General features: G+C 47.1%; 1 protein-coding gene and 1 non-coding gene across 2 annotated transcripts; both read left to right on the top strand.

The window, feature by feature from the left end:
- The first annotated feature begins 5,332 nt into the window (after positions 1 to 5,332).
- Rilpl2 (Rab interacting lysosomal protein like 2) lies at positions 5,333 to 24,476 on the top strand. Its single transcript, XM_020159417.2, has 4 exons — positions 5,333 to 5,947; positions 10,634 to 10,785; positions 18,610 to 18,723; positions 23,973 to 24,476. Exons 1-4 carry the CDS (start codon positions 5,348 to 5,350, stop codon positions 24,001 to 24,003), a joined length of 897 nt encoding a protein of 298 aa, XP_020015006.2. The 5' UTR covers positions 5,333 to 5,347; the 3' UTR covers positions 24,004 to 24,476.
- On the top strand, positions 18,145 to 18,253 carry LOC141419070 (U6 spliceosomal RNA). The gene has a single exon (XR_012443742.1). It is a non-coding gene; the product is annotated as a U6 spliceosomal RNA (small nuclear RNA).
- Positions 24,477 to 25,554: the final 1,078 nt, after the last annotated feature.

Here is a 25,554-nt window from a genome sequence, read left to right as displayed (position 1 = left end):
CTTGACTCTCAGGGGAATAGTCTTTGAAATTATTTTATATTTCAGTATAATGATGTATCACTGGGACTTTTTCTTTAAAAAAAAAATAATGGTATATTCTACGTGTGCCTGTTTTGTTTGTGGGATTTTTTTTTGCGGGGGTGCAGTACTGTGGTTTGAACTCAGAGCCTCCTGCTTCCTAGGTAGGCACTTGATTGAGCCCTTGTTTTTATGTTTTTTGTTTTTGTTTTGAAACAGGGTTTCCTACGTAACGCCCAAGCCAGCCTAAAACCCTGAATTCTCCTGCCTTCACTTCTCAAGTGCCAGGATAATAGACATGCATCACCAAACCTGGCTTGTGTGTTATACCCAACTTCCCAAATAATTGTATAAGTAAGAAATTTCTTAGTCCCTATTTAGCAATAGAATTAGCTTGTGACAGTAGCCAACATCTATTGACTTCTGTGCCACAGCCTGTTCTAAACACTTGACTACGATCTTATAGAGCTACATTGTTCATTCTTTTGTGTGTGTGTGTGTGCGTGTGTTACTATGGTACTGGGTTTGAACTCAGGGCCTCACACTTGCTAAACAGATGCTCTACCACTTGAGCCACTCTGCCAGCCCTATACATTTATATCTGTACTCCCAGCTTACAGTTGGGAAAGCTGAGCCCGAGTGAGCGATAATTTACTTGCCTAACATAACACACCCTACAAGTGGCAGGGTGAAGATTTGAACACTGGCAGCCTGGCTCTAGACCCCATTCTCTTGAACACCACACCATCACTCTCATTCTCGAGCATGTATCCAAATTACCCCAAAGGCTCCTTCAAGCACACCAGGCCCTCACCCCTCAAGGTTCCGATTCAGTGGTGGGGAATTTGCATTTCTTCATTGTTGTTTTGGGTGCTGTTCTGGGGATGGAACCCAGGGCTTCCCTGCTCCGAATCTGCATTTCTAAAAAGTTCCCAGGTGCTGCTCAGGCGCTGGTCCCAGGTCTACCCTTCTGGACCTCTGCTGCAAATTGCCTTTAGTTGCAGAATTGACCAGCAGAGAGTCCGCTAGCAGATGATCAGAGTCTAAGAGCGGTGCAAGAGTTAAATTTCCTAGCACTTTTTTTTTTTAATTGGGCGGCACTGGGGTTTGAATACAGAGTCTTGTACTTACTAGACTCATGCCCACCAGACAGCTGCTCTATCCCCCAGCCACTCTACCAGCCTAGTTATGTTTGAGATAGGGTCTCACTTTATCCCCGGGTTGGCCTGGACTAAGATCTTTCCACGTAACTGAGATGACAGATGCTCACCACCAAGTATTGGTTGTGATGGGGTCTTGTGAATTTACTGCAGTCGGTCAGACAGCCTGGAACTGTGAGCCTCCAGGTAGCTAGGATTACAGGCATGCACCACTGCGCCTGGCACTCTATGATGCTTACCTGGCTGCACACTGACCCGGCCCTTGTCATGAGTGCTCACATCAGTCTTGGGGAATCAATGCATACTTTTGATTTTCCCTGTTTTTTGGAGACACAAAGGAATTTGAGGAAGTTTATGAGCCAGCAAGCAACAATTGTGAGGTTTAAGGCAAAGACAGCTCAACTCCACAGCCCTTTATGACACTCTACCCTTTGAGCATAGGTAACTCATAAAATAGCCATTAAAGAATGAAAAAAAAATAGGCACAGCTGGACACAGTGGTTCACACCTGTAATCCTAGCTACTCAGGAGGCAGAGATCAGGAGGATCATGGTTTGAGGCCGGCCTGGCAAGTAGTTCTCAAGACCCTACTCAAAAAAAAAAAAAAAAAAAAAACACAAAAAAGGGGTTGTGGAGTGGCTCAAGGTGTAGGCCCTGAGTTCAAACACCAGTACTGCAAAAAAAAAAAAAAAAATGAGCAAAGTATTCTTTTGTTTTGTATATCAAAAGCATAGTTATTCAGTGGAAGACATTTTGATTTTTAAAGGGTCATTTAATGGGCTTTGCAGTATTTGAAGTCCATAGAGGAAAGAGGTTATGGCGCTTCAGAGGGTCAGTTGCTGGGGAAAGTTCAAGGCAAATCTTTTTTGGTTTTCAGTACTAGGATTTGAACTCAGGGCCTCATGCTTGCACTCTACCACCTGAGTCATGCCCTCAGCCCTTTTTGCTTTGGTTATTCAGGTAGGGTCTCATGTTTTTGTCTTAGCTCCCAGTGCCTAGGGAGCTAACAAGCTGGAGTGCTGAGGTGCTATTAATAGGAGCAGGTGAAGAGATAAAAATGAGCTGGGCCTCAGGCTGTGCAGTTCAGAGCTGGACCCCTGGATTCTCATCACCGCCTCTTGCCTCAATTCCTCCTCTGTAGCATGGGAGCCAGTGTCATGGGAAGTGTAAATGACTTTTTTATGGTAGTAGGATTTGAACTCAGGGCCTACACCTTGAGCCACTCCACCAGCCCTTTTTTGTGATGAGTTTTTTTAAAATAGGGTCTTGAGAACTGTTTGCCTGGGCTAACAATGAACCGTGAGCCTCCTGATCTCTGCCTCCTGAATAACTAGGATTACAGGTGTGAGCCAATAGCACCCGGCTTTTTTTGTTTTGAGACAGGGTCTCACTATGTAGCCCAGGCTGGCCTAGAACTTGCAATTCTCCTGTCTCATGCTCCTGAGTGCTGGGATTGTAAGACGTGCGCGAGCCATTCTCTCCAGCAGCCACCTTGGAATCAAGGAAGGGCAAGGAATAATCGATTACATCTTTATGACAAGGGACTGAAGTTTCCCTTGAGGAACAGCAGGACAGACCACCTTCCCCTCAGCCCCATTCCCCTACCCCCCCAAATGAGGACAGTTACTGTAATGATGAGGCTGCACCTTGGAGCAGGAGTGATTGTGCATATTGGTTCTTCAAGTATGACACTGATAAGTTCTCAAGAACCCTTGATGAACAAGGATTGAGACAATGGTCAACCAGGCCAAACTGAACCACCGGAACACACCTGAGATGGGGACTGCTTAACTATGTGTACCTTTTGTCCCCTGCTCTAATTCTTCATCTAATGAAAGCTCATGTCTATACCTGAAAATGGCTGAAGATGGGCTGCGTGCTTTCTCTGCCTCTTCCCACAGGATGACCTGGACCGTGTAATTAAACCTCCTTTCTCTGCCTTCACCATACCTCTTTGACATATAGGGGCAGGTGGTCAGACCTGACCAGCTCAGGAGCCTGGGCCTAGGGTCCAAAACTCTAGTTTCAGCTTCACAAGAATGCACCATTGTGTTGAGACGAGGTCTGGATAACTTTTTGCCTGGGCTGGCCTCAAACTGTGATCCTCCCAATCTCAGCCTTACAAGGAGTGTCTGGTCAGAGGAACTTTTGACAAGGTCAGCAATATAGAAAAGAACTGGAGGTGTGGCTCAAGTGGTTACAGCACTTACCTAGCAAATAAATGCAAGGTCCAGCCACGGGGTGGCTGGGAATATTGAGGTAAGAAAAGAAACTCAGGATATTTAATTCTTCCTGATGAATTGCTCTAGGGAGATTCTTTAACAGAACTGGAACAGCACTCACATATCCTATAACTAGCTTGTAGAATGTACAGATCAGTGGTTTTTAGAAAATTCATACAATTATGCAACCTTTACCACATCCTAATTTCAGAACATTTTCATCACCCAAAAAGAAATGCATGAGCAGTCAGTCCACATTCCCCTGCCCTAGCAGGGGTAGACTGGGGAGTAGGCTACTTTGTGTCTCTCAGGGCTTCTCTATTCTGCCACATGTCCTTTAGAGTCTGTGACTTATAGGCTACTGAGCCTTTGCTGAGGCCTTTCACTTTGGCCATTAAAACAGTGAAATCAGGGTCTTCACTTGTTTAATTCTTGCACAATCTCCATTGCGATTCTATGTTTTTTGTTTTTTTGCTGTGCTGGGGTTTGAATTCAGGGCCTACACCTTGAGCCACTCCACAAGTCCTTTTTTTTGTTATGGGTTTTTTTCAAGATAGGGTCTTAAGAACTATTTGCCCAGGCTGGCTTCGAACCAAGATCCTCCTGATCTCTGCTTTCTGATTAGCTAGGATTACAAGGATGAGCCACTGGTGCCTGGTTTCCATTGCAATTCTAGAACCACAAAGAAAGCTGCCAGACATTCCTGCGAAAGACAAGCTCGAGGACTGAGCTGCTGTCTCCACAAGCATTACAAACCTGTAGCCAAACCTAAAATTATATCAGGGATTTAGAGGCGGCTTTTGCTAAAAAGCACAGACTGTTCACTTCTGCCTGCAGATGCTAAAGCAGGATAAAGCCTGACATCTCTGCCTTCACTTTGTATCTTTTTGTTTGGAAGTACTGTAGTTTGAATTCAGGGTTTCATACCTGCTGGGCAGTGCTCTGCCACTGGAGCCACTACACTGGCCGTGTTTTGTGTTGGATATTTTCAAGACAGGATCTTGGGAACTTTTGACGGAACCTGGAACCTGATCTCTGACTCCTGAGTAGCTAGGATTACAGACAAGAGCCACCAGCACGCAGCTCACTTTGTATCTGAGTCCTCTGCTACATTAAAATTTTGGGTCAGATTCCTGCTGGGCTCTGTGTGTAAACGTGTTTGTCATTTAAGGCGTGTTCACTAAAGCTGGTGATTGCCTTCGTGGCTGAAGTCACCAAGATAAATGTAACTAAGATTTTTCTTCAAGGTTGTAGGAATGCCTGCGAGCCGTGTAGGAGGATCACCGCGTGATAAGGCTGCCCCCCTAAGCAGGAGCCGTCCTCTCATGATGGGAACTGAGCCAGCGGGACCTTGAAGAACCAGAGCTGAGGTCAAATCAAGGAGATGAGATTGAGCAAGGCTGCTTAACTGCGCACACTCTCCTCCCCCTCCCCTCAATTCTCCTGTATAATTCTGGGGCGTTGGTCAGCACCCCTGAAGACAGTGATTTTTGTCTTCTTTGCAATTCCTCTGTAAACTTGTGGAAAGAAGGGAAGCCCGCAGCCGGCATTTATTCGGTGTTTAACCTGGGTATTGGATTTGTTCCACGTTATCTCATAACCTCATTATGCAGTCCTCACAGTAGGACAGTAGGCAATACCCCCATTTTACAGAGGAGGAAACTGAGGCTCGGAGGATTAAGTAACTTGCCAAGGTTACAGCGCTGGTGAAGGGAGAGGAGCTGAGGTATTCATTTTTTTCAAGGGGTCCTGGCAACCATCGTGGCCTCTGTCACAGCTGGTTTTGTTTTCCTATAGGCTTCGGAAAATACCCTTAAATAGAGACCTGGATGTTCCCTTCTCCGTGATGCAAATTCTATGGCTGGAAAGCCTGAGCTTGCGAAGGAAAAAGTTGTGCGCCTTTAACCCTCTTACCCGCAGCACCCTGGAAACCCCGCCTCCGTCTCCATGGAAACTCGATCACGCCCGCAGCCCCCACTAGGGGGCGTGGCCACTAGAGGCTCCGCCCCCAGGCTTGCAAGCGCTGGCCAGCTGGCGGGCTGGCTCTGCGCCCCTCTCCTCGGTTGTCGTCTTCTGCTGTCCCCAACTACGTCCCCAAGCCCGCTGTCCCGCAAAGTCGTCAGCCGGGCCCTGTCGCCCCCAGGCTCTGCCTGTCCCTGCCTCCCCCGGCCGCGCCGATTGGACAGCAAGGTGTCACCCAGCGGAAAGTTTTCGTGCCGGGAGGAAGTTGAACCCTCGGAGGCCGCGGGAGGGCGGGCGGCCATGGAGGAGGAGGAGGACGGGGAGGGGGCCCTGGGCAAGAGCCCCTTCCAGCTGACCGCCGAGGACGTGTACGACATCTCCTACGTTGTGGGCCGCGAGCTGATGGCCCTGGGCAGTGACCCCCGCGTGACCCAGCTGCAGTTCAAGATCGTCCGCGTGCTGGAGATGCTGGAAGCGCTGGTGACCGAGGGCGGCCTGGTGGCGGAGGAGCTGAGGATGGAGAGGGACAACCTCAGGAAGGAGGTGGAGGGGCTGCGGACCGAGCGCCCTCCAGCCACCGGGGAGGTGAGTGGGCACTTGGGACACGGCCCACCCAGGGAGAGGCCCCCTTGACTTTCTTTTTCTTTTTGGTGGAACTGGGATTTGAACTCAGGGCTTCACGCCTGCAAAGCAGGCACTCTCCCGCTTGAGCCACACCTCCAGTCCATTTTGCTCTGGTTATGTTGGAGATTGGGTCTGAAGAAGTATTTTCCAGGGCTGGCGTTGAATCATGATCCTCCTAATCTCAGCCTCCCAAGAAGCCAAGATTAGAGGCATGAGCCTCCAGCACCGGGCTCAGGAGTGGTTCATAAAACACGGACTGCCAGGGCCCAGCCCCAAAATTCCTGACTCAGGAGGGACCTAAGAATCGGTATTTCCAACAAGTTCTCCCACATTTTAACTGAAGAGAAATTCGTGCATTGGACCACAAAAAGACATGTACAAGGAGATTCAGAGCAACTTTAGTCATGGTTGTGCCAAAACTAGGAGCAACCCAAGTGCCACAGAATAGATTTTCATTGTGGAATACTACACAGCTCTGAAAAAAAAGAATACTAATACACATCTCCATATAGATGAATCTCGCCTATGTTATATTGAGAGGAAGAAGCCAGGTACAAAAGAGAACCTGCTGCATTCAGGAAGAGGCAAAAGAGCCAGGTTCGGTGCCTATAATCCTAGCTACTCAGAAGGCAGAGATCAGGAGGATTAAGTATTGAATCAGCCTGGCAAATAGTTCTCCAGACCCTATCTCTAAAAAACCCTTTATAAAAAAAGGGCTGGTGGAGTGGCTCAAGGTGAAGGCCCTGAGTTCAAACCCCAGCACCACAAGATACATAAAAATATAAAGGAAGATCCAGAAGATCCTTTAGTTTTAGGAGGCAGAATGGGAGTAGCAGGGAAATTAGTAGGTAGAGTCAGGGTGTGGTTGTAGAAGTGTATACAAGCTATAAACTCAGGATTAATGTATTTTACTATAAGTTGAGGTCAGCTTCACAAAATGGCATTTTATATCACTAGCCAGTATTTTTTGAACATTTTTATTAGTATCTGATAATTATGAAGGGGGTTTCACTGTGACATTTCCGGTTTGGTCCATCCCCTGCATTATTCTCCCTCTCACTATCCAGTATTGATGAGGCAATTTACCCCAGCTTCCTCTAGATTATACTCGATGCGATGCACAGGCGTGCTTATTTCCTGTTCTAGTTTTTTTTTTTTTTTTTTTTTGTGGTGATGAGGTTTAAACCCAGGGCCTGTCATGCTTGGTAAACACCCGCCCTGCTGCTGAGCTGCATCTGTAGCCTCCCTTCCCCCTCGGTTTCTTCGATCTCACCTACATCCCAGGAGACTTTTTTTTTCTTTTTGTGTGTTTTCAAGCCTTTTGATATTTTATTACTCAAAAAAATGCTTTTTTTTTTTTTTGGCGATATTAGGCTTTGAACACAGGGTCTCACACTTGCTAGACAGGCACTCAACCAGCCCTTTTTAGTGTTGGGTATTTTTGAGATAGAGTCTCACTGCCCAGGCTGACCTCAAACTGAGATCCTCCTGATCTCTGCCTCCTGAGTAGCTAGGATTACTCCTGGTTGAATTCAGGGCTTTTTGTTTGCAAATCAGGTGCTCAACTGCTTGAGCCACACCTCCAGCCCTTTTTTTTGTTTATTTTCTAGCAGTGCTAGAGATTTCTTTACTCATGTGTGCTAGTTATTCCACTTTCTGTACCTTCAACACTGTCACATGATTTTCTGATCCTGAATAAGGAAAGCAAGCTGGATCCTGTCACCAGCACTTTTATCACACATGACATTTTAGACGATGTCATGAGGAATTTAGGTCTCAAAGTCGGCGTGGACACACAACACATATAGAATTTGGTACTTCCCCACCTTCTTGGGATAAAGATCAACAGTTCTATTGCCAGGGATTCAGGCCACTGAGTTTTGTCAGCGGCTGTATCATAGGAAAGCCCACGATGATGTAGCAAATGCTGGGCCCCTCTGAGTGCTGCTGGACACTGTCCCCCACCCCCCGCCATTGTCTTGTCCTCCCGGAGAGGAAGAGGAAACTCAGGGCTATTTTCAGTTTGATTTCCAACCACAGGGATTGGCCTGGGAGCCATGTGGTCTACACAGATCACCACGGGGTGACTTCTGCATGGGGCAGGGTGGACCAGTGTCCTCAGCAGATGAGATGGCAGTCTTCCCTAACCACAGTCTTAAGAATGGGGGTGGGAGCTGGGCTGGTGGAGTGGCTCAAGTGGTAGAGCATCTACCTAGCAAGCTTGAGGCCCTGAGTTCGAGCCCCAGTACCACCAAAAAAACAACAATCAAAAGAATGGGGGTGGGGGGGGTGGAAGAAAAGGGCCCAAATTGAGAATGAATGCTCAATGCCAGTAGACAGCTCATAAAAATAGGCCATGTTCTTTTCTTTCTTTTTGATCATTTTTAGTTGTTTTTACTTGTAGTAATATACACATAGCATAAAATTTACCATCTTCACCATTTTTTTTTGGCAGTACTGGGGTTTGAACTCAAGACCTTGTGCTTGCTAGGCAGATGCTTTATCACTTGAGCCATGTCACAACCCTGTCTTCACCATTTCTAAGTGTGCCATTCAGTGACACCAAGGATGTTCACATATTTATGCCACCATCTTGCAAAACTGAAGCTCGATTCCCACCCATCCCAACTCCCTGTTCTACTTTCTAACTTGTTTTGTCTGTTTACCTGCAATGGAGTCTTGCTGTGTCACCTGGGCTGGCCTTGAACTCTATTTTTGTGGCAGCACTGAGGTTTGAACTCAGGGTCTCATGCCTGCTAGGCAGGCTCTCTTAGTGCTTGAGCCATTCCTCCAGCCTGGCCTTGAACTCCTGCCTGAGGCTCCTGAGTATCTGGGGCTATCAGTGACCACCATGCTGTCCAGCTTACTGAATTTACCTTTCCTAGGAACTGCATAGAAATGGAATCCTAGTAGTTGAGCCTTTGTTTTTTTTAGTTTTAGTTTTGAATTGTAGACATTAATAATGCAAGCAAGGAGTTGTTTTTTTTTTGGCGATGCTGCGGATCCAACCCAGGGCCTCATGCATACTAGACATACACTCTACCACTGAGCTACCTCTCAGCCCTATACGAGGGGATTTCATTGTAATTCCATAATTTCATGCATTCAGACAGTATCTTGAATGAGTTCACCCCTCTATATATTTCCATCCTTCCCCTAGTATTTGTTCTTGTAAGACAGGCTTATTTCACTTAGCCTATATCCTCAAGATTCATCCAGAGCCTTGGTGATATGTGTTAAAATTTCTTTCCTTAGAGAACAAACAAACAGAAAAGGAGAAAAAAAAAGAGTTTTTTTCCTTTGTGGGCTAGAGGCATGTCTCAAGTGGTAGAGCTCCTGCCTAGCAAGTGCAAGGCCATGAGTTTAAACCCCAGGGCTACCAAAAAAAAGAAAGACAGAAAGAAAGAAAACAATTACTTCCTTTTTAAGGCTGAATAATATTCCATTGGATGGATAGACTGTAGTTGTTTACTCATTCATCTCGGATTGCTTCCACTTTTTGGCTGTTGTGAATAATGGTACTATGAACGTGGGTGGACAAATATCTCATCAAGTCTGTGTGTGGTGGCTCACACCTATAATCTAGCTATTCTGGAGATAGAGATCATCAGGATCAAGATCAGTCTTGGGAAAAAGCTAAGGAGAACCCATCTCAACCCATCTCAACTCGTCCATGCCAGTCATCCCAACTATGCAGGAAGCAAAACTTAGGAAGATCACAGTCCAGGCTGGCTGTACATAAATGGAGACTCTATCTGAAAAATAACTAAAGCAAAAAGGGCTGGGGTTGTAGCTCAAGCAGTAGAGGACCTGCCTGGAAAGCACAAAGTGCTGATTTCAACCCCCAGTACCAAAGCAGGGAGGGGGAGAACACACTTCTATGTTTTTAGTGACTTTTGAAAGTTTGCATTATAAGGATGGTTGTGCATGTCCTCCAATTCTAGTACTTAGGAGGCTGAAGCAGGAGGATCTTGACTTTCAGGCCAGTCTGGACTACATAGGAAGACCTTACCTCAAAAAGAAAGAAAAACTCCATTGTACAGTATCATCAGTTATTCTATCTGAGAGTTCTGAACTTCTGTATATGGACACTCCAACAGGGCCAAGTGGTAAAGCGCCTGCTTTACAAGCACGAAGCCCTGAGTTCAAACCACAGTCCCACAAAAAAAAAAAAAAGGAAAGAAAAAAAAATCAGCTATATATATATTTTGTTATAATAAATATCTTTATTGTTCTGCTAGGGGTATGTAGTGGCATTTTCAAAAGTTCTTCCAATATATCAAATATATCATACTTGAATTCATCCCCTCCATTATTTCCCCTCGCCAAAAGTAGCTGTATTAATTATCTTGGAAATTAGAGTCTCTCGAAGTATTTGCCCAGACTGGCCTTGAACCCTGATCTTCTTGATCTCTGCTTCCCAAGTAGCTAGAATGACAGAATTGACCCACCAGTGCCCTTCTCCACCAGTTCTTTTGTTTTTAGTTTGTTTTTGAAATGGGAGTCTTGATAACTTTGCCCAGACTGGACTCGAACTCGCCATCCTTCTGCCTCCTGGATTATAGGTGTGTACCACCAACTTTCCTTACTGGGCTGGACAGTCCAGCTCCACTAGAGAAACCGTCTAAGTGGCATCTTTTCTTCCAGGTGAACCTGGGACCCGACAAAATGGTGGTTGACCTGACGGATCCGAACCGGCCGCGCTTCACCATGCAGGAGCTGAGGGACGTGCTCCAGGAGCGCAACAAACTCAAGTCGCAGCTGCTGGTGGCACAGGAGGAGCTGCAGTGCTACAAGAGGTGGGCTCCATGGGCCATGCATCTGCCCTTGTGTTCACGCAATAGTGCACTGAACGCCCAGTAAGTGCCAGGCACTGAGGGCACAGCACTGAGAGAAACAGAGAAAGGGAGAGTGCTTGCTGGTCCAGTGGGGAAGACATGCAACCAGGAAGGAAATCCAGGCCCGGGCTGGAGCTCAGTGGTACAGTGATTGTGTAGGATGCACAAGCCTTGGTTCCATCTCTAGCACCACAAAGAAAGAAGGAAAAGAAACAAAGGGAAGGAAGGGAGGAAGGAAAAAAAAAAAAAGGCTGAAATCATGTTGGCAAATGCACTAAAGGATATGAACCAGCTGGACATGTAGGTTCACGCCTATAATCCCAGCTCCCAGGATACAGAAAGTGGGAGGATGGCAGTTTGAGGCCAGCCTGTGCATAAAGTTAATGGGACCCCCATCTCAATAAGCCAGTTGTGGTGGTTCGCAGTGTGATCTCAGCCTCGTGGAAGGTTCAAGGCTGACCCTGGGCAGAAAGTGAGATCCTATCCACAAAGAACTGAAGCAAAAAGGGCTGGAGGCGTGGCTCTGGCCCAGCTAGCCTGAAGCCCTGAGTTCAAACGCACTACCATCAAAAAACAAAAAAAGAAGGGGTAAACTGTCTCAAACTTACTCTGTAGTGGTTCGGAAAGATGAACGAATGGATGGAAAGGCCGAGAGATAGACAGATGGACAGATGAATAGATGGATGGATAGACACAGATGAGAGAGGATAGAAAGAAATATAAATAACTATGGAATCTGGCTGAAGGGTGTGTGGTGAATTCTTGTCCTAATCTTACAACTTTTCTGTAAGTTTAGCGTTACATAAAAATTGAATTTTGGCTGGGCGCCAGTGGCTCACACCTGTAATCCTAGCTACTCATGAGGCAGAGATTAGGAGAATCACAGTTCAAAGCCAGCCTGGGCAAACAGTCTGTGAGACCCTATCTTGAAAAAACCCTTCACAAAAATAGGGCTGGTGGAGTGGCTCAAGGTGAAGGCCCTGAGTTCAAGCCCCAATGCTACAAAAAAAAAAAAAATTGAACTCTGAAGGTGTCATTATTACTTGTGGGGACAGTCCGGAAAGGCTATGTTTGGACTTTGCTATTTCTAGCTGGACACCATTTCTCAAAATGTTTTCCTTCATGTAGGTATTTCTTTCTCTCTCTTTTTTTTTTCTTTGCTGTACTGGGATTTGAACTCAGGGCTTCACCCTTGATAAGCAGGTGCTCTACCACTTGAGCCATTCAGCTGGCCCTTTTGTGTGCGTGTGTGTGTGTGTGTGTGATGGGTTTTTGAGTTAGGGTCTTAAGAACTATTTGCCTAGGGCTGGCTTCAGACTGCAATCCTCCTGATCTCTGCCTCCTGAGTACCTAAGATTATAAGCGTGAGCCATGGCTCCTGCCTGTAGGTATTTTTGGAAGGTGGGATGTGTGCTGTCTTAGTCACTCTTTCTGTTGCTGTGACAAATACTGGAGAATCACACCTTGGAGAAATTATTTATTTTGGCTCCTTGTTTCAGAGGTTTCAGTTCTTGGCACTGTTTATTCTGGACCCACGGTGGAGGTAGAACATCTTGGTTGTGGGAGCTTGTGGCAGTCACTTTGTGACAGACAGGAAGTACAGAAAGAAAGAAAGCTGTGTCAGCTGGTTTTGTCCCCCCATCCTTTTATTCTATCCAGGACCCCAGACTTTGGGACAGGGCTACCCACATTCATGGTGGGTCTTCCCACCTCGGTTAGTCCTCTCTGGACACACGCTCACAGACACACCCAGACGCGTGCTCTACTAATCTCGTAGGTGCTTCTCACAGCAATCAAGTTGATAGTCAAGATTAACCCTCACCTGTGGTCAAATAATTCTGGGAAACACTGAGTTAAACAAAGTGTGTTATTTTAGCATCTTTAAAATAGCAGAGAAGGGGCTGGAGGTGAAGCTCAGTGGTAGAAGTCTTGTTCAGTGTGCATGCAGTCCTGAGTTTGATCCCCAGCATGACAGAAAGAAAAGACAAAGGAAAAGAAGAGAGAATGAAAAGCCAGGTGCAGTGACTCACACCTGTAATCCTAGTTACTTGGGAGGCAGAGATCAGGAAGGATCACAGTTCAAGACAAGCCAGGGCAAAAAAAAAGAAAACTTAGTAAGACCCTATGTCAACCAGTAAAAGTTGGGTGCAATGGTGCACTTGTCATAAAAGCTGCGTGGGAAGCATAAATAGGAGAATCACTGTGCAAATGAACTGTGGCATAAGGGTAAGACCCTATTCAAAAAATAACTACAGCAGCCGGCACCTGTGGCTCATGCCTGTAATACTAGGTACTTGGGAGCTGAGATTGGGAAGATCGAGGTTTAAGGCCAGCCCAAGCAAATTGTTTGGGAGACCCAGTTCTAAAATAACCAGAACAAAATGGACTGCAGGTGTGGCTCAAGTGATAAGAGTGTGTGCCTGGCAAGAGCAAAGCCCTGAGTTCAAATCCCAGTAGCCACCATCAACAACAACAAAAAGAAGGGCCAGGTACCAGTGGTTCATGCCTGTAATCCTAGCTACTTGGGAGGCAGAGATCGGGAGGACCATGGTTCAAGGACAGTCAAGGAAACAAAAGTCACACTTGATTTCAAAAATACCAACACAGAAAAGAGCTAGTGGAGTGGCTCAAGCAAGCCTCCCTAGCAAGCATGAGGCCCTAAGTTCAAACCCCAGTGCCAAAAAAAAAAAAGAAGAAGCCGAGCTCTGGTGGCTCACACCTGTAATCTTAGCTTGTCAGGAGACTTGTGGTTTGAAGTCAGCCAGGCAAATAGTTCATGAGACCCTATCTCGGAAAATTCCATCATTAAAAAAAGGTTTGTGGAGTGGCTCAAAGTGTAGTTCAAACCTCAGTACTACAAAAAAAAAAAAAAAGAAAGAAAAGAAAAGAAAAAAGAAAAAGAGCACCAATAAAGTAATGTTCTAAGAAGCTGAATCCAAGCCAGGTACCAGTGGCTCACAACGGTAATCCTAGCTACTCAGGAGGCAGAGATCAGGAGGATCGTGGTTCAAAGCCAGCCTGGGCAAATAGTTCACAAAAAAATCCATCACAAAAAAGGGCTGGTGGAGTGGCTTAAGATGTAGACTCTGAGTGAAACCCCAGTACCACAAGAAAAAAAAACTGACGGCAAAGGGACTGAGTTCTGCCAAGAGGAATTTCCCCGCTGCCTTCTGCTGAGGAAAGACCCATCTTCATTTCACTTAATGGGCAGTCAGACATAGCTGGGTACAGAAGGAAGCGACTGAACTGCTGATGCTGTGTGCAGCCTGTTAGTGAACAAAGCAACACTCTCCATTTCCAATTTTGAATTCCCAGGGGACGAGAGTCGTGACTTTCCATCTGGCACAGGCCAGGCCTCTGCTTAGTCACCAGTGGTGTATGTTCTGGGGAAACTCGCTTGCCCGCTCAGATGTTCTCTTAGCAAGTGCATCCATTTGCAGATCCAGGGCCTCAGAGCATGGCTTAAACTGTAGAGCACCCACCTAGCAAACACAGAACCCTGGCTTCAAATTCCAGTACTCCCCAGAACAAAAACAAAAACAAAACACCATTTGCAGATTCAAACTCAGACTGATGAATAGGAACAATAATCTGCGCCTAAAGGGAGATGTGTTACCAGTCAGCTGGCTGGGGTCCTTTCTGTTCTACCTGGAGTAGGCCAGGGAAAGGTGGTCCAGGGCTGGTGGGCCTGGGCCCTGACCCAGAGGCTTATAGAGCAAGTCCTGAGAGCCAGGGCCAATTGCTTCGGGCTCTAGCACTCAGGTTGGAGGCTTCAGCCCAGCACTTGTTGTAACCCTGGGCTTCCAGCAGCAGCGGGCAGCCCCTGCGCGTGTCACAGCTCCTGAACGGGCCTCGGGTGTTGGGATTCTCAGTACCTAAGATGACTTGTGTTGTAGCTCTTGAGCTCAGGTTGCTCCCTGGAACTCCTGCAGTGACCAGGGCTTGTGGTTTCTCATCTCTGGTTCTTCATAGCCTTTCATCTTTCTTTTTCTTTTCTTTCTTTTTTTTTTTTCATTGGGGCTGGGGTTTGGACTCAGGGCTTTACACTTGCAAAGCAGGTGCTCTACTGCTTGAGCCACCACTCCAGTCCACTCTACTCTGGTTATTTTGGAGATAGATGGGGTCTTGCAAACTATTTGCTGGGCTGACCTCAAATCATGATCCTCCTGATCTCAGCCTCCCAACTAGCTAGGATTACAGGCATAAGCCACCAGGGTCCGACTTTTTTCATCTTTCTTAAGCCTTGGCTCTCTGCCCTTTTTTACCCTCCCTCTACTTCTGCCACCCTCATTGTCTCCACTGCCTGTGCTCCCCATCGTTTCTGCCCCGGCTACTCTCTGGAACTCTTCAGCTGCCCTCTTGTTGCTACTGTTGTCATCACCAGTGCCACTGCTCCATGCTGCTTCTGCATCTCCTCTTCATGTGACCAGCTCAGCCTGCTTTACTAATGATAAAGATCAAGAGCAGGCAAAACAAGACCATTCAAGAGAAGCCTTTTATTGGGCCTAATGCAGCAACGCCAGGGGGCAGCACAAGAGGGCATTTTCAGGCTCACTCAGTGAGCTGAGCAGCTGCTTATATAGCCAGAAAGGGGGGTGTGGCAAGGGTGTTGGTACCAGTCACGGTTGTCCCTCATGCAAATGAAGGACTGTACTTGCACCAATCACAGCAGTCCCTCATGCAAATGAAGTGCCATGTTGGCACCAATCACCAGGCTTCTCCTGGGCCACCAGGGGATGTGCTCCCCCTGTGGCCTGGGTGGAAATGGCTGCCCCTTTACAGAGGCTGTGATGGCAAAATGTCTGTTGTAAGCTGTTTGAAAGTCATGGCTGGGATGGAGTCTTCTGCAGCAGGAGCGGTGCTTGGACAGCAGTCGCCTTGCTGGCCGTGCAGCTTCCTAGGGCGACTGTGGGGTGGTCACAGGGCTGGGTTCCCTGAGGACAGTCCCTCCAGCTGTGGGGCTGACTGTCCTCCATTCAAGGCAGCTGGCACCAGGGACGATGTGACAGCTGTCAATCAGGGAATCGCCCTGACCCCAGCATCTTAGCTCACTGGAAGGAAAAGTAGACACGAAAGGCGCTCACACTAATGTCCTGTCTGTCACTGACGTGAAGGACAGCATTTAACAGTGCTCTGCTCCCGCCCACACCCGGGGACAGTCGGTCAATCCATCTGTCTTGGTAAGTGAATTCCAAAAACAGCCACATCAGTATTTCCCACTTCGTGTGCCTTTAGCTGAGACTTTGTCCTCCTCTGCTCAAGAGGTGGGGCCTGTCTTCCCTCTCCTTGAATGTGGGCGTCCCTGTGACTCGCAGTGACCAGTGTAGTAGGGCAGAAATGATGCTATGGCCTCTTAGGTTGGGACGTTTCTGTGTTCAGTTGGTTGTTTTTATTTATTTATTCATTCACTCATTTATTTAAGACAGGTTCTTGCTACATAGCCTAGCTTGGCCTTGAACTTCTCAACATCCTGAGTGCTGGGATTACTGGTGTACACCACCATGCCTGGCTTTTGTTTGGATTTTGAGAGGCCCTGGCTTTTCTGGTTTTGTGCTGTTGGAATACTGCCTTGAGATGAAGATACTGTAAGGAAGATTACGATCATGTGAAGGAGAATCAAGGTGCCCTGGTGACTGCCCCCCTGTGCCCAGCCTCCAGCTGAACCACCAACTGAATGCAGCCAAGAGAGAGCCCCAGGCCAAGCCAGCAGGAGAACCATGAAGCCAACTGTAAGAAACAGAGCCACCAGCTGGGCACCGGTACCGGTGGCTCCTGGCAGCATGGTTGTTTCTGGCAGACAGTTGCCTTCATGTGGGTCACAAGCCTGAGAGATCAGAGAAAGAGAGAGAGAGACAGAGAGAAGGAGAGAGAGAGGGAGAGAGAGCGGGCTCTCTGGTGTGTCCCATCCTGCGGGCTCCACTCTTGTGCCCTCTTGTAAACCTAACGACCTCCCAAAGACTCCATCTTCATCTACCATCAAGCAGGGGCTTCAGCTTCAAAATAGGAATGTTTTGGGGGGTGGGGAGACACAATATAGTCTGTAGCCAGGGGAAAGCACTAAGGGCATAATTTATCAGTAGATGTCACAACAAAACACCCGTGTAAAAATAATGAGCTCGTGGGTCCACACTGCAGTGTTCTCTGTGCTGAGACTTCTCACATTACAACAACAGAGTTACCTTAAACCAGCTACACACGAAGTTTTTTGGGATCACATAGTTAAGAAGACCCTGGATAGTTCTCAGAAGTGAAAATTATAACTGAGGCACAGGGTTGGAATTGGACCCTTGGTTTCTTCCTTCTGTCATCTTTGCTTATTGGCCTTAACTGCGGTTACCGACAGGCCTTCTGTGAGATGTCACTTCTGACAAATCCCCATTAAGCAAGTGAGCTGCAGCAACTTTCTTCCAGCTGGCGGACATTGAGTCCAAGGACAGACTGGCCCTCACTGGGCCTGACCTCAATGTCTAATTAATCACTGTCAATCTAGCTTTTACTACCATCTGACTTCCTATGTACACATTTTTCCTTTGGCAGCACTGGGCTTTGAACTCGGTTTCATGCTTGCTAGGCAGGTGCTCTTACCACTTGAGCCACTCCTCCAGCCCATGAATACATTTTTTGTTTTGTTTGTTTGTTTGTTTTGGTGCTAGAGATTGAACACATAGCTTTGTTCATGATAAACACTCTTCCACTGAGCTACATCCTCAGCCCCCAGGTATAATTTTTTTTTTTTTGCAGTATTGGCTTTGAATTTAGGGCTTCATGCTTGCTAGTCAGGCACTCTACCACTTGAGCCACACTTTTGTTATTTTTGAAATAGGGCCTCTAGTTTATGCCTGCAGCCAGCCCAGTCTGGGATCTTCCTATTTACACTTCTCAAGTAGCTGGGATGACAGGTATGTACCACCACACCCAGCTTTTATTGTTCAAGATGGGGTCTCTTGGACTTTTGGCCTCATATCTCCCACTCTTAACCTCCTGAGTAGCTAGGAGTACAGGCAAGAGCAATCACACCAGTCTCAGATGCAATATTGTTTTATAGACAGTGTCTCACTATGTTGCCATTACTGGTCTTGAATGCATGGATCAAGTGATTCTCCTGCCTCAAGTTCCCATGTTGCCAGGACTGCAGGTGCATGCTGTCACACATAGTTAGATGCAATTTAAAATACATATATTTTTTTGATCCACGGTTGATTAAATTCATGATGTAGAACCTGAAGATACAGAGGTCCAGCTATGTCTATAACATCCTGGGACAGTAGGTGGCTTAATAAATATATGCAATAAATAAATAAATAAATAAATATTTGATCAGTGCTCGCTTTGGCAGCCCATAGACTAAAATTGGAAAGATACAGAGAAGATTAGCAAATGGTCTCTGCTCAAGGATGATACGCAAATTTGTGAAGCATTCCATATACAAAAAATTTGATCAATTAATGAATGAATGTCAAAAACCATGTGTTAACTCTTAATTTCCCAATCCTAGGAGGTAGATATTATTATCCTCATTTTGCATGTTGGAAAGCCAGGGCTTAAGTCAGAGAATTTGCACATGGTCTTATTTCTAGGAGAAAGTGCCAATGCCATTAGACAAGAAAAAGAAATAAGAGTCATCAGTATTGGAGGGGTGGAGGGAGCCTCTCACTGTTTGAACCAGAATCTCTCCAACCATAGTATTATTAAAATACTAATTGTCATTAAGACTCTTCATTTTCAGAGTTGCACAGATAAGAGAACCCAACAAAATAAGCCATTTATTTGTCCCCATTTTCCCAGTGGCCTGATTCCACCAAGAGAAGCTCCAGGAGAAAGAAGAGAAAAAGATGCCCTGGCTACCAGGGCCAGCAATGCCAATGGTGACAAGGAGGAGAAGACAGTCATGAAGAAGCTGTGAGTCACCTTGCTGCCCCTCTGACCACTGATGGCTACAGGAAGTAGTGGAGGAAGGGAGGCTGGCCTGGAGGGAGGCCCTCCTACTCCTTGTGTTGGGGCTGCAGCTGACAGGAAGGCTCCCTGCCAGTGCATCATCACCACCGTGCCCTCTACCAGGCAGAATCCAAGCACTGGACGTGTGTGTGTCTGTGCTGGAGTGGGGAAAGGAGAGGAGGATTATTTCAGTTGGAATCTGACTTCTGGTACTGTCAACCACAATTTGATGATGATGATGGGGTTTGAACTCAGGGCCTCACATTTGCTAAGCAAGCTCTTGATCACTTGAGCCCCAGCCCCAGCTCAATCACAATGTTATTAATATAATTATTACCCACATTTTCACTTCCATGGTTTCAGTTAACTGAGGTCAACCACAGTCCAAAAATATCAAATGGAAAATTCCAGGCTGGGCACCGGTGGCTCACACCTGTAATCCTAGCTATTCAGGGGACAGACATCAGAAGGATCTCAGTTTGAAGCCAGTCTAGGCAAATAGTTCACGAGACCCTATCTTGAAAATACCCAACACAAAAATGGGCTAGCAGAGTGGCTCAGGTGGTACAGTGCCTGCCTGCCTAGCAAGCGTGAGGCACTGAGTTCAAACCCCAGGACCACCAAAAAAACAAAAAACACAAACAAAACGTGAGATAATGGCCAGGCTCCTGTAGCTCATGCCTGTAATCCTGGCTACTCAGGAGGCAGAGATCAGGAGGATAGCAATTTGAAGCCAGCACAGGCAAAAAGTTCCTGAGACCATACCTTGAAAAAACCCAATACAAACAAGGGCTGGTGGAGTGGTTCAAGTGTTAGACCACCTGGCAAGCAAGTATGAGATCCTGAGTTCAAATCCCAGTGCCACCCAAAAAAAAAAGAAAATTCTAGAAGTAAGTCATCAGTAAGTTTTATATTGCATGCCACTTTGAGGAGTGTGATCGCTCCTACTCTGTCTAGCTTGCGATGTGAATTGGCACACCTGTGCTGGGACTGCTCCCTGCTCCTTAGTCATGGTGTAGCCATCTTGGTTATCACATCAGCCATCACAGTGTTTGTGTTCAAGTTACCCAGATGGTCCTTAATAATGACCCCAAGGCTTGGGAGTGGTGGTGCTACCAATGTGAGTCTGTGAAGTGCTTCCTGTAGGTGAAAAGGTGCAAGTATATCACAGGGTTGTACGTATAGGAAAAAATGTAAATTATTTACAGTTTGGGCCATTTGCTCAGAGTCTTGCACAATATCCCTAGAGGATGAGGGGTGACTATTGTGTAGTGAATCATCACAACAACCCTATTCTGTAGGAACTATTTCCATTCTCATTTTATGTATGGAAAGACAGGTACTCAGAGGTTAAGTAATTTGCCCAAGGTCACACAGGTAGTAAATAGTGAACTTGGGATTTGGAGCAAGGGTCCACCTCTATACTCTTCTGCTTCCCATAATACAATAACAAACAAAAAATAACAATGTTAAAACAAAAGAGGACTGGTGGAGTGGCTCAAGCATTAGAGCACCTGAGAGACAGCCTAGATCAGGGATGGCAAGCTCACGTGTCTGGGGACCAAGTACTCGATGTTGGTGAGCAGTGGGTGTGTGGGGTGGGGCAGGGACACTCGTGCCTTGGCTCTGTGTGGCCAAGGGATAACAGACTGCCAGGCTGCTTATTCTTGAGGGAAGCCAAGAAACCAGATTGAACTACAGTTTTCTAAGTGATTTAAGTTAAAACATAAACCCAAACTGGAGGCGTAGCTCACGTGGCAGAGCAATTGCTTAGCAAGCAGAAGGTCCTGAGTTCAAAGAAAAGAGAAAGGCTGGCTGGACATGATCTTGGCAGTTGAGCGCCTGGCATGCGTGAGGCGCTGGTTCCACCCCCAGCACTTCACCCACTTCCAAAAAAAAAAATATAGAGAGAGGGCTAGAAGCAGGACAGTCTTAGATAGCCATAGGAGCTAGGAAGACCATTAGATAGGGTGCTGGGACAGAGGGTGACAGGGGTACTTTAGATCTGGGGAGCCCTGGAAGGCCTCTACGACGAGGTGACATTCAAGCTGAGCCCTGAAGGACAACAAAGCCTGAAGGTAGAGCATTGCTGGCAGAGGGGACAGTAGGTGTAAAGGCCAAGGTCACAAGTGGCTTATAGATAGAAGGCCACGGTGGCTGGAGCAGAGGACAAAGGAGGTGAGGTTGGAGAGGTTCTTTGGGGGCAGATCTAGAGCCCTGTTCTTGGGGTGGGGGTGGGGGTTACTAAGCTGGGGGTAGCATGACCACATTCACAAGTGGAAATCTTGCTCTGGCTGCTTTGTGGAGAGGTTGGGGGTTACTCTTCCCTAAGGAAAGGCCTTGCAGGTAAGAGTGACGGAGGCTTCCACCCCTCCCAGTGCAGCAGGGCCACCGTCTCCTCCAAAATCAAGCGTCCAGAAGGTGTAACTTACTGGTTTCTTTCCTAGAGAAGTTCTTTGGTCCACTTGATTGGAGTGGAACCTAATATGGCAAAAATAAAATATCCTCTGGGTGAGCCAGTCTAAGGACATGTGTTTAATGAGTGTGAGGCCACAGTTCGTGGTCACGTAAGCTTATTGAGCTGGCGAATGAGTAAATGAATCGGCAGGTGACTTCCTGGAGAAGTAGGTTGTACTAAGAAGGATTTTGATCCTGAGGACAGTGGGAGCCTGGAAAGGCTTCAGCTAAGGAGTGACTTTGTCAGCACTGTGCAGTGTGCTGGGTTTACTCTGGCAGCTGTGGGAATGGATTACAGGGAGAGCCAGGAGGCAGCTGTACTCATCGTGGTAGCATGGATGGGGGTGGCAGTGGAGGTGAGAAGTGGTGTTAGGAACATGTTTGGGATGGCTAGACTATGTCAGGAGTGTGTGAGGGGCAAGGACAACTCCTGGGTTTCTTGTGTGAAAGCTGCAGGCACAGGGGCAGATGGCCAAGTACAGCCCTAAGGCCTGCACTCCAACCACCACCAGTCCAGGGCTCACCCAGGCCGCTCCTGGACAGGCTGCCAGCAATGCTCCAGGTCTGTATCTGACAGGAAGCAAGACTCACACCCCTACCATGGCCCTGCAGCTATAACCAGAGTTCTAGGCCAGAGGCCCAACTCCGGGAATTCCAGCACGTCAGGTCCACCAAATAAAGACATGAGTGATGGTGAATGCTTAGCGCTGCTCTCTGTCGTGGTCCTTGCATCAGGAGAGAAAATAATTCAGGGAAGACACGACATTGTAGTAGAAACGACAGAAAAGTTTATTAAGAAAAGAGTACATTTTTAATAGTCTGAAAGCAGGTCCTCTCCAGAGGACCAGGAAGTATTCCAGGAAGCTGGAATTCTTTTTGGGCTGCTCGGTGAGGAACTCCAGCCCCAGCCCCATCTGATTTCTAGGATGGGCTCCTGGAGCTGGGTCTTTGTCTTTCTGTTTTGTTTTGTTTTGTTTTGTGATACTGCGGTTTGAACTCAGGCCTCCCTCAAGCTTACTAGGCAGGTACTCTACTACTTGAGCCATACCTCCTGCCATGTCTTGTTAAATTAAGATTACCTGTGTGAATTTCCCAGCCCCAAGTCCCTCCGATACCTGGGTGATCTGAGTCTTTGTTTTGCTGAATTCAAGACCTTTTGTCCCAGAAACTAATTCCACCTTGACTAGCTTAATCTCGAGTAAAGAAAGGACTAAGCATTAGGCGAGTGGTGGACTTGGAGCTCTCTGTGACATCCCACCGCTGTTGTAGGCTTCTTTGATCTTAACAGAGACCTTAAAGTTAGAGAGTGTAGGAGCCCGCATGGTGCTGGGGGCTCATATCTGTAATCCTAACTACCTGGGAGGCTGAGATCAGGAGGATCTCGATTTGAGGTCAGTCCAGGCCAATAGTTCACAAGATCCCATCTCCAAAATAGCCAGAGCAAAATGGACTGGAGGTGTGTCTCAAGCGGTAGACCACCTGCTTTGCAAGTGTGAAGCCCTGAGTTCAAACCCCAGTCCCACCAAAACCAAAAAAAGTCGAAATTTTAATTACAATGTTTTTTTTCTCAGAGGCCTTGAAGAATCCTCCATTTAGGTTCTTTTTGCAAAGCCCCATCACTCACAGCTAACTGCTGCTCAACAGGAAGAGAAAGGAGGTTTATTATGGGGCTTGCAAGCCCTGGGAAGAGGCCAAGGCAGCACTCCAGCCATCTTTGGGGTACAGGCCTGGGTTTCAGGTCCAAACAGAGGAATTGCTGGGGCGGGGGAGAGGAATGCATCCTTAAGCACCCCGAGCAAAGGGTGGCCTGGGCGGTCATTAGCTCAGCTCTGGTTCTGCAAGGGGTTCTGGAGAAGTCATCGTCACTTGAGGGAAGCAATCTGGTCCCTATGGGAAGGCTACTCCTGGTCCGCGGTGCACCCTTATCGTTCTAGTTAATCGTCCTCATTTGGGAGGTTTGTCTGTCCTGTGAGGTTCTGCTGAGCCTTTCCTTGGGGGTAGTTTCGATCCCTTGTCATAAAGATGCTACCATTCCTGGAACCCAAGGTGATTGCAGAAGACAGAGACACTCAGAGGAAAGGAGACAGGGAAAATGGAGGCAGAGAGGCCTGGTTTCTCTCCTGCTTTCAGTTAGCCTGTGGCCCATGGGAGGAGTCAGTGGTTTTTAGCAAAAGCAGTTTCTAAGGACCTGTTCAACAGGTCCTTTCTTAGAACTGATGATAGCATTGAGACTGCTTTGTGAACAACTCAGACATGGCTCTCTTACCAAAACTTTGTGTAGGGGCAGTCACAGCACTGGTGATCATAGCACAGGGGGACATCTTTGCATGTTGACCAAGACCTCATGTTAGTGACTGCAAACATCTGTTTATAATTGTAGGTAACATTGAAAGGTCCTCTTTTCCTCTATCAAAAACCTCCCCTCCAAGAGAGGGAGACAGAGAGAGAGAGAGAGAGAGAGAGAGAGAGAGAGATCCACACTGTCAGGACAGCACAGATCTGGGCCCAGCTCCTGGTTGCACAGCCCACTGTGTGACCTTGGGCTTTTTCCTCAACCTCACATGACCTGAGTTTGCTCATCTTGAAAGTAGGGCCGTTAATTATGCTGACCACAGAATTTTGAGTGTGAAGTGAGCTAAAGATGGAAGCATCTAGAACAGTGCCTGCTGTATAAGAGCCCCAGAATGATTTTCTGAGTCCACAGCCCACAAGAGTGGCATACGCTCTGCTTACCCTGCCTCTTTCTCTGCATCTAGGTTTTTTTTCCGGTCAGGGAAACAGACCTAGATGACGGCCATGGCCAAGGCAGTGGCTCTCAGGCTTGAGAAGACAGTCACCAAGATGATTCCAGCACCATCGCTCTATGCCACCCACCCACACTGTGTCACATGTTTATCTCCCCTCACAGTCATCTGAGGAGGAAATAAAGTGAGCCAGGGCTCACTTGCTCCTGGGCTGCAGAACTGGAAATCCTTGAAGGTTTGGCCAGGGCAGGTGAAGCAGTACCAAGAAATCTGGAAGCAGAATGAACAGGAGAGGGGCCACCTCTTGCCTCAGCTGCCCAGAGAAGCCTCCAGGGTGCTGACTGGCCTGGCCCCACAATGATCCTGGTGTTTAATGTGTGGTAGGGAGAAAAAAGTTGGAAAATATGATGCTGACTTTCCAGTGCTGATTTCACCGATATTTAATGAACGTTTCATGTTGTTCCACGTGCCTTTCTTTACATAATTTTGTATTAAAGTATAATGACTTTCACACTTTTCCAGCTGTCTTAGAGTGCTCTCTTACAGTTAAAAGGGTGTATATAGCTAGATGAGGTGGTACATGCCTGTAATCTCAGCACTCAGGAGGGCGAGGCAGGAGAATCAAGAGTTCCAGGCTAGCTGGGTGCTGTTGGCTCCCACCTGTAATCCTAGCTACTCAGGAGGCAGAGATCAGGAGGATCTCAGTTCGAAGCCAGCACTGGCAAAAAGTTCATGAGACCCTATCTCGAAAAACCTATCACAAAAAAAAAAAAGAGTTCCAGGCTAAACTGGGCACAGTGGGTCACAGCTATCATTCTAGCTACTTAGGAGGCAGAGATGCAGAGAGTTGGGGTTCCAGGTCAGTGTGGTTGAGATCCTATCTCAACCAACAAAAAACTGGGCATGGTGGACCTACCTGTCATCCTAGCTATCCGGCTGTGTGGGTTATTGGCAGATCACTTCACTAACATGCCCTGTATTCCATCCCCAGTTCTACAAAAAAAAAAAAAAAAAAAAGAGTCCATATGGCACATCCATGTGTGCATGTGTGATACATACATGTTTATTTTATTGAATTTAAATAATGTACCATTGTGTTGTTGTGAAAAAAATGCTACATATTGTAACTGAGACGCTATTGACTTTAAGACACATCCTGATTTCAGGGATGTAAAATGTGGAAAAAAATGTGTCTTTAGGAATCAACGAACTACAGAATAGAGCGCAAAGATACTAAGGAGCCAGCTCCTGGGGCCTAGCTTTGGAAGTCACACCGGCTCACTCAGTGTGTTTTGTGTGCCTCATGGATTATCTGATTTGTTTCTTGTAATGGCTTGGGAGATGGGGACCGGTTCTGATCCCTGTGTTTACCACTCGCAAACTGAGACTCTGGAAGGCTAAAGGACCTTACAGGAAGCCGCAGAGCGAGGAGGAAGTGAGCGAGGACAACGCCAGCCTGATTCTAAGGCCTGGGCTCCTGGCTGCAAAGGTCTGTATGCCCAGTGGCTCTGCCAAGTAGTTTTAGTGTCCCCAGTGTCCCCGCGTGCTATGCCTGGCACATGAGGCACCTCATGTTGTGTCCTTGTACCCTAGG

The sequence above is a fragment of the Castor canadensis genome, chromosome 18 (assembly GCF_047511655.1).
Source record: "Castor canadensis chromosome 18, mCasCan1.hap1v2, whole genome shotgun sequence".
In the NCBI taxonomy this organism is placed as follows: domain Eukaryota; kingdom Metazoa; phylum Chordata; class Mammalia; order Rodentia; family Castoridae; genus Castor; species Castor canadensis.
This window is presented reverse-complemented; position numbering and strand designations above follow the sequence as displayed.

Bases quoted from the DNA above. Each gene is read 5' to 3' on its own strand.
- Rilpl2 (XM_020159417.2), top strand. From the start codon at position 5,348: ATGGAAACTCGATCACGCCCGCAGCCCCCACTAGGGGGCGTGGCCACT. The intron at 5,948-10,633 runs GTGAGTGGGCAC...CTTTTCTTCCAG, and splicing joins GCCCTCCAGCCACCGGGGAG to GTGAACCTGGGACCCGACAA. The intron at 10,786-18,609 runs GTGGGCTCCATG...CCATTTTCCCAG, and splicing joins GAGCTGCAGTGCTACAAGAG to TGGCCTGATTCCACCAAGAG.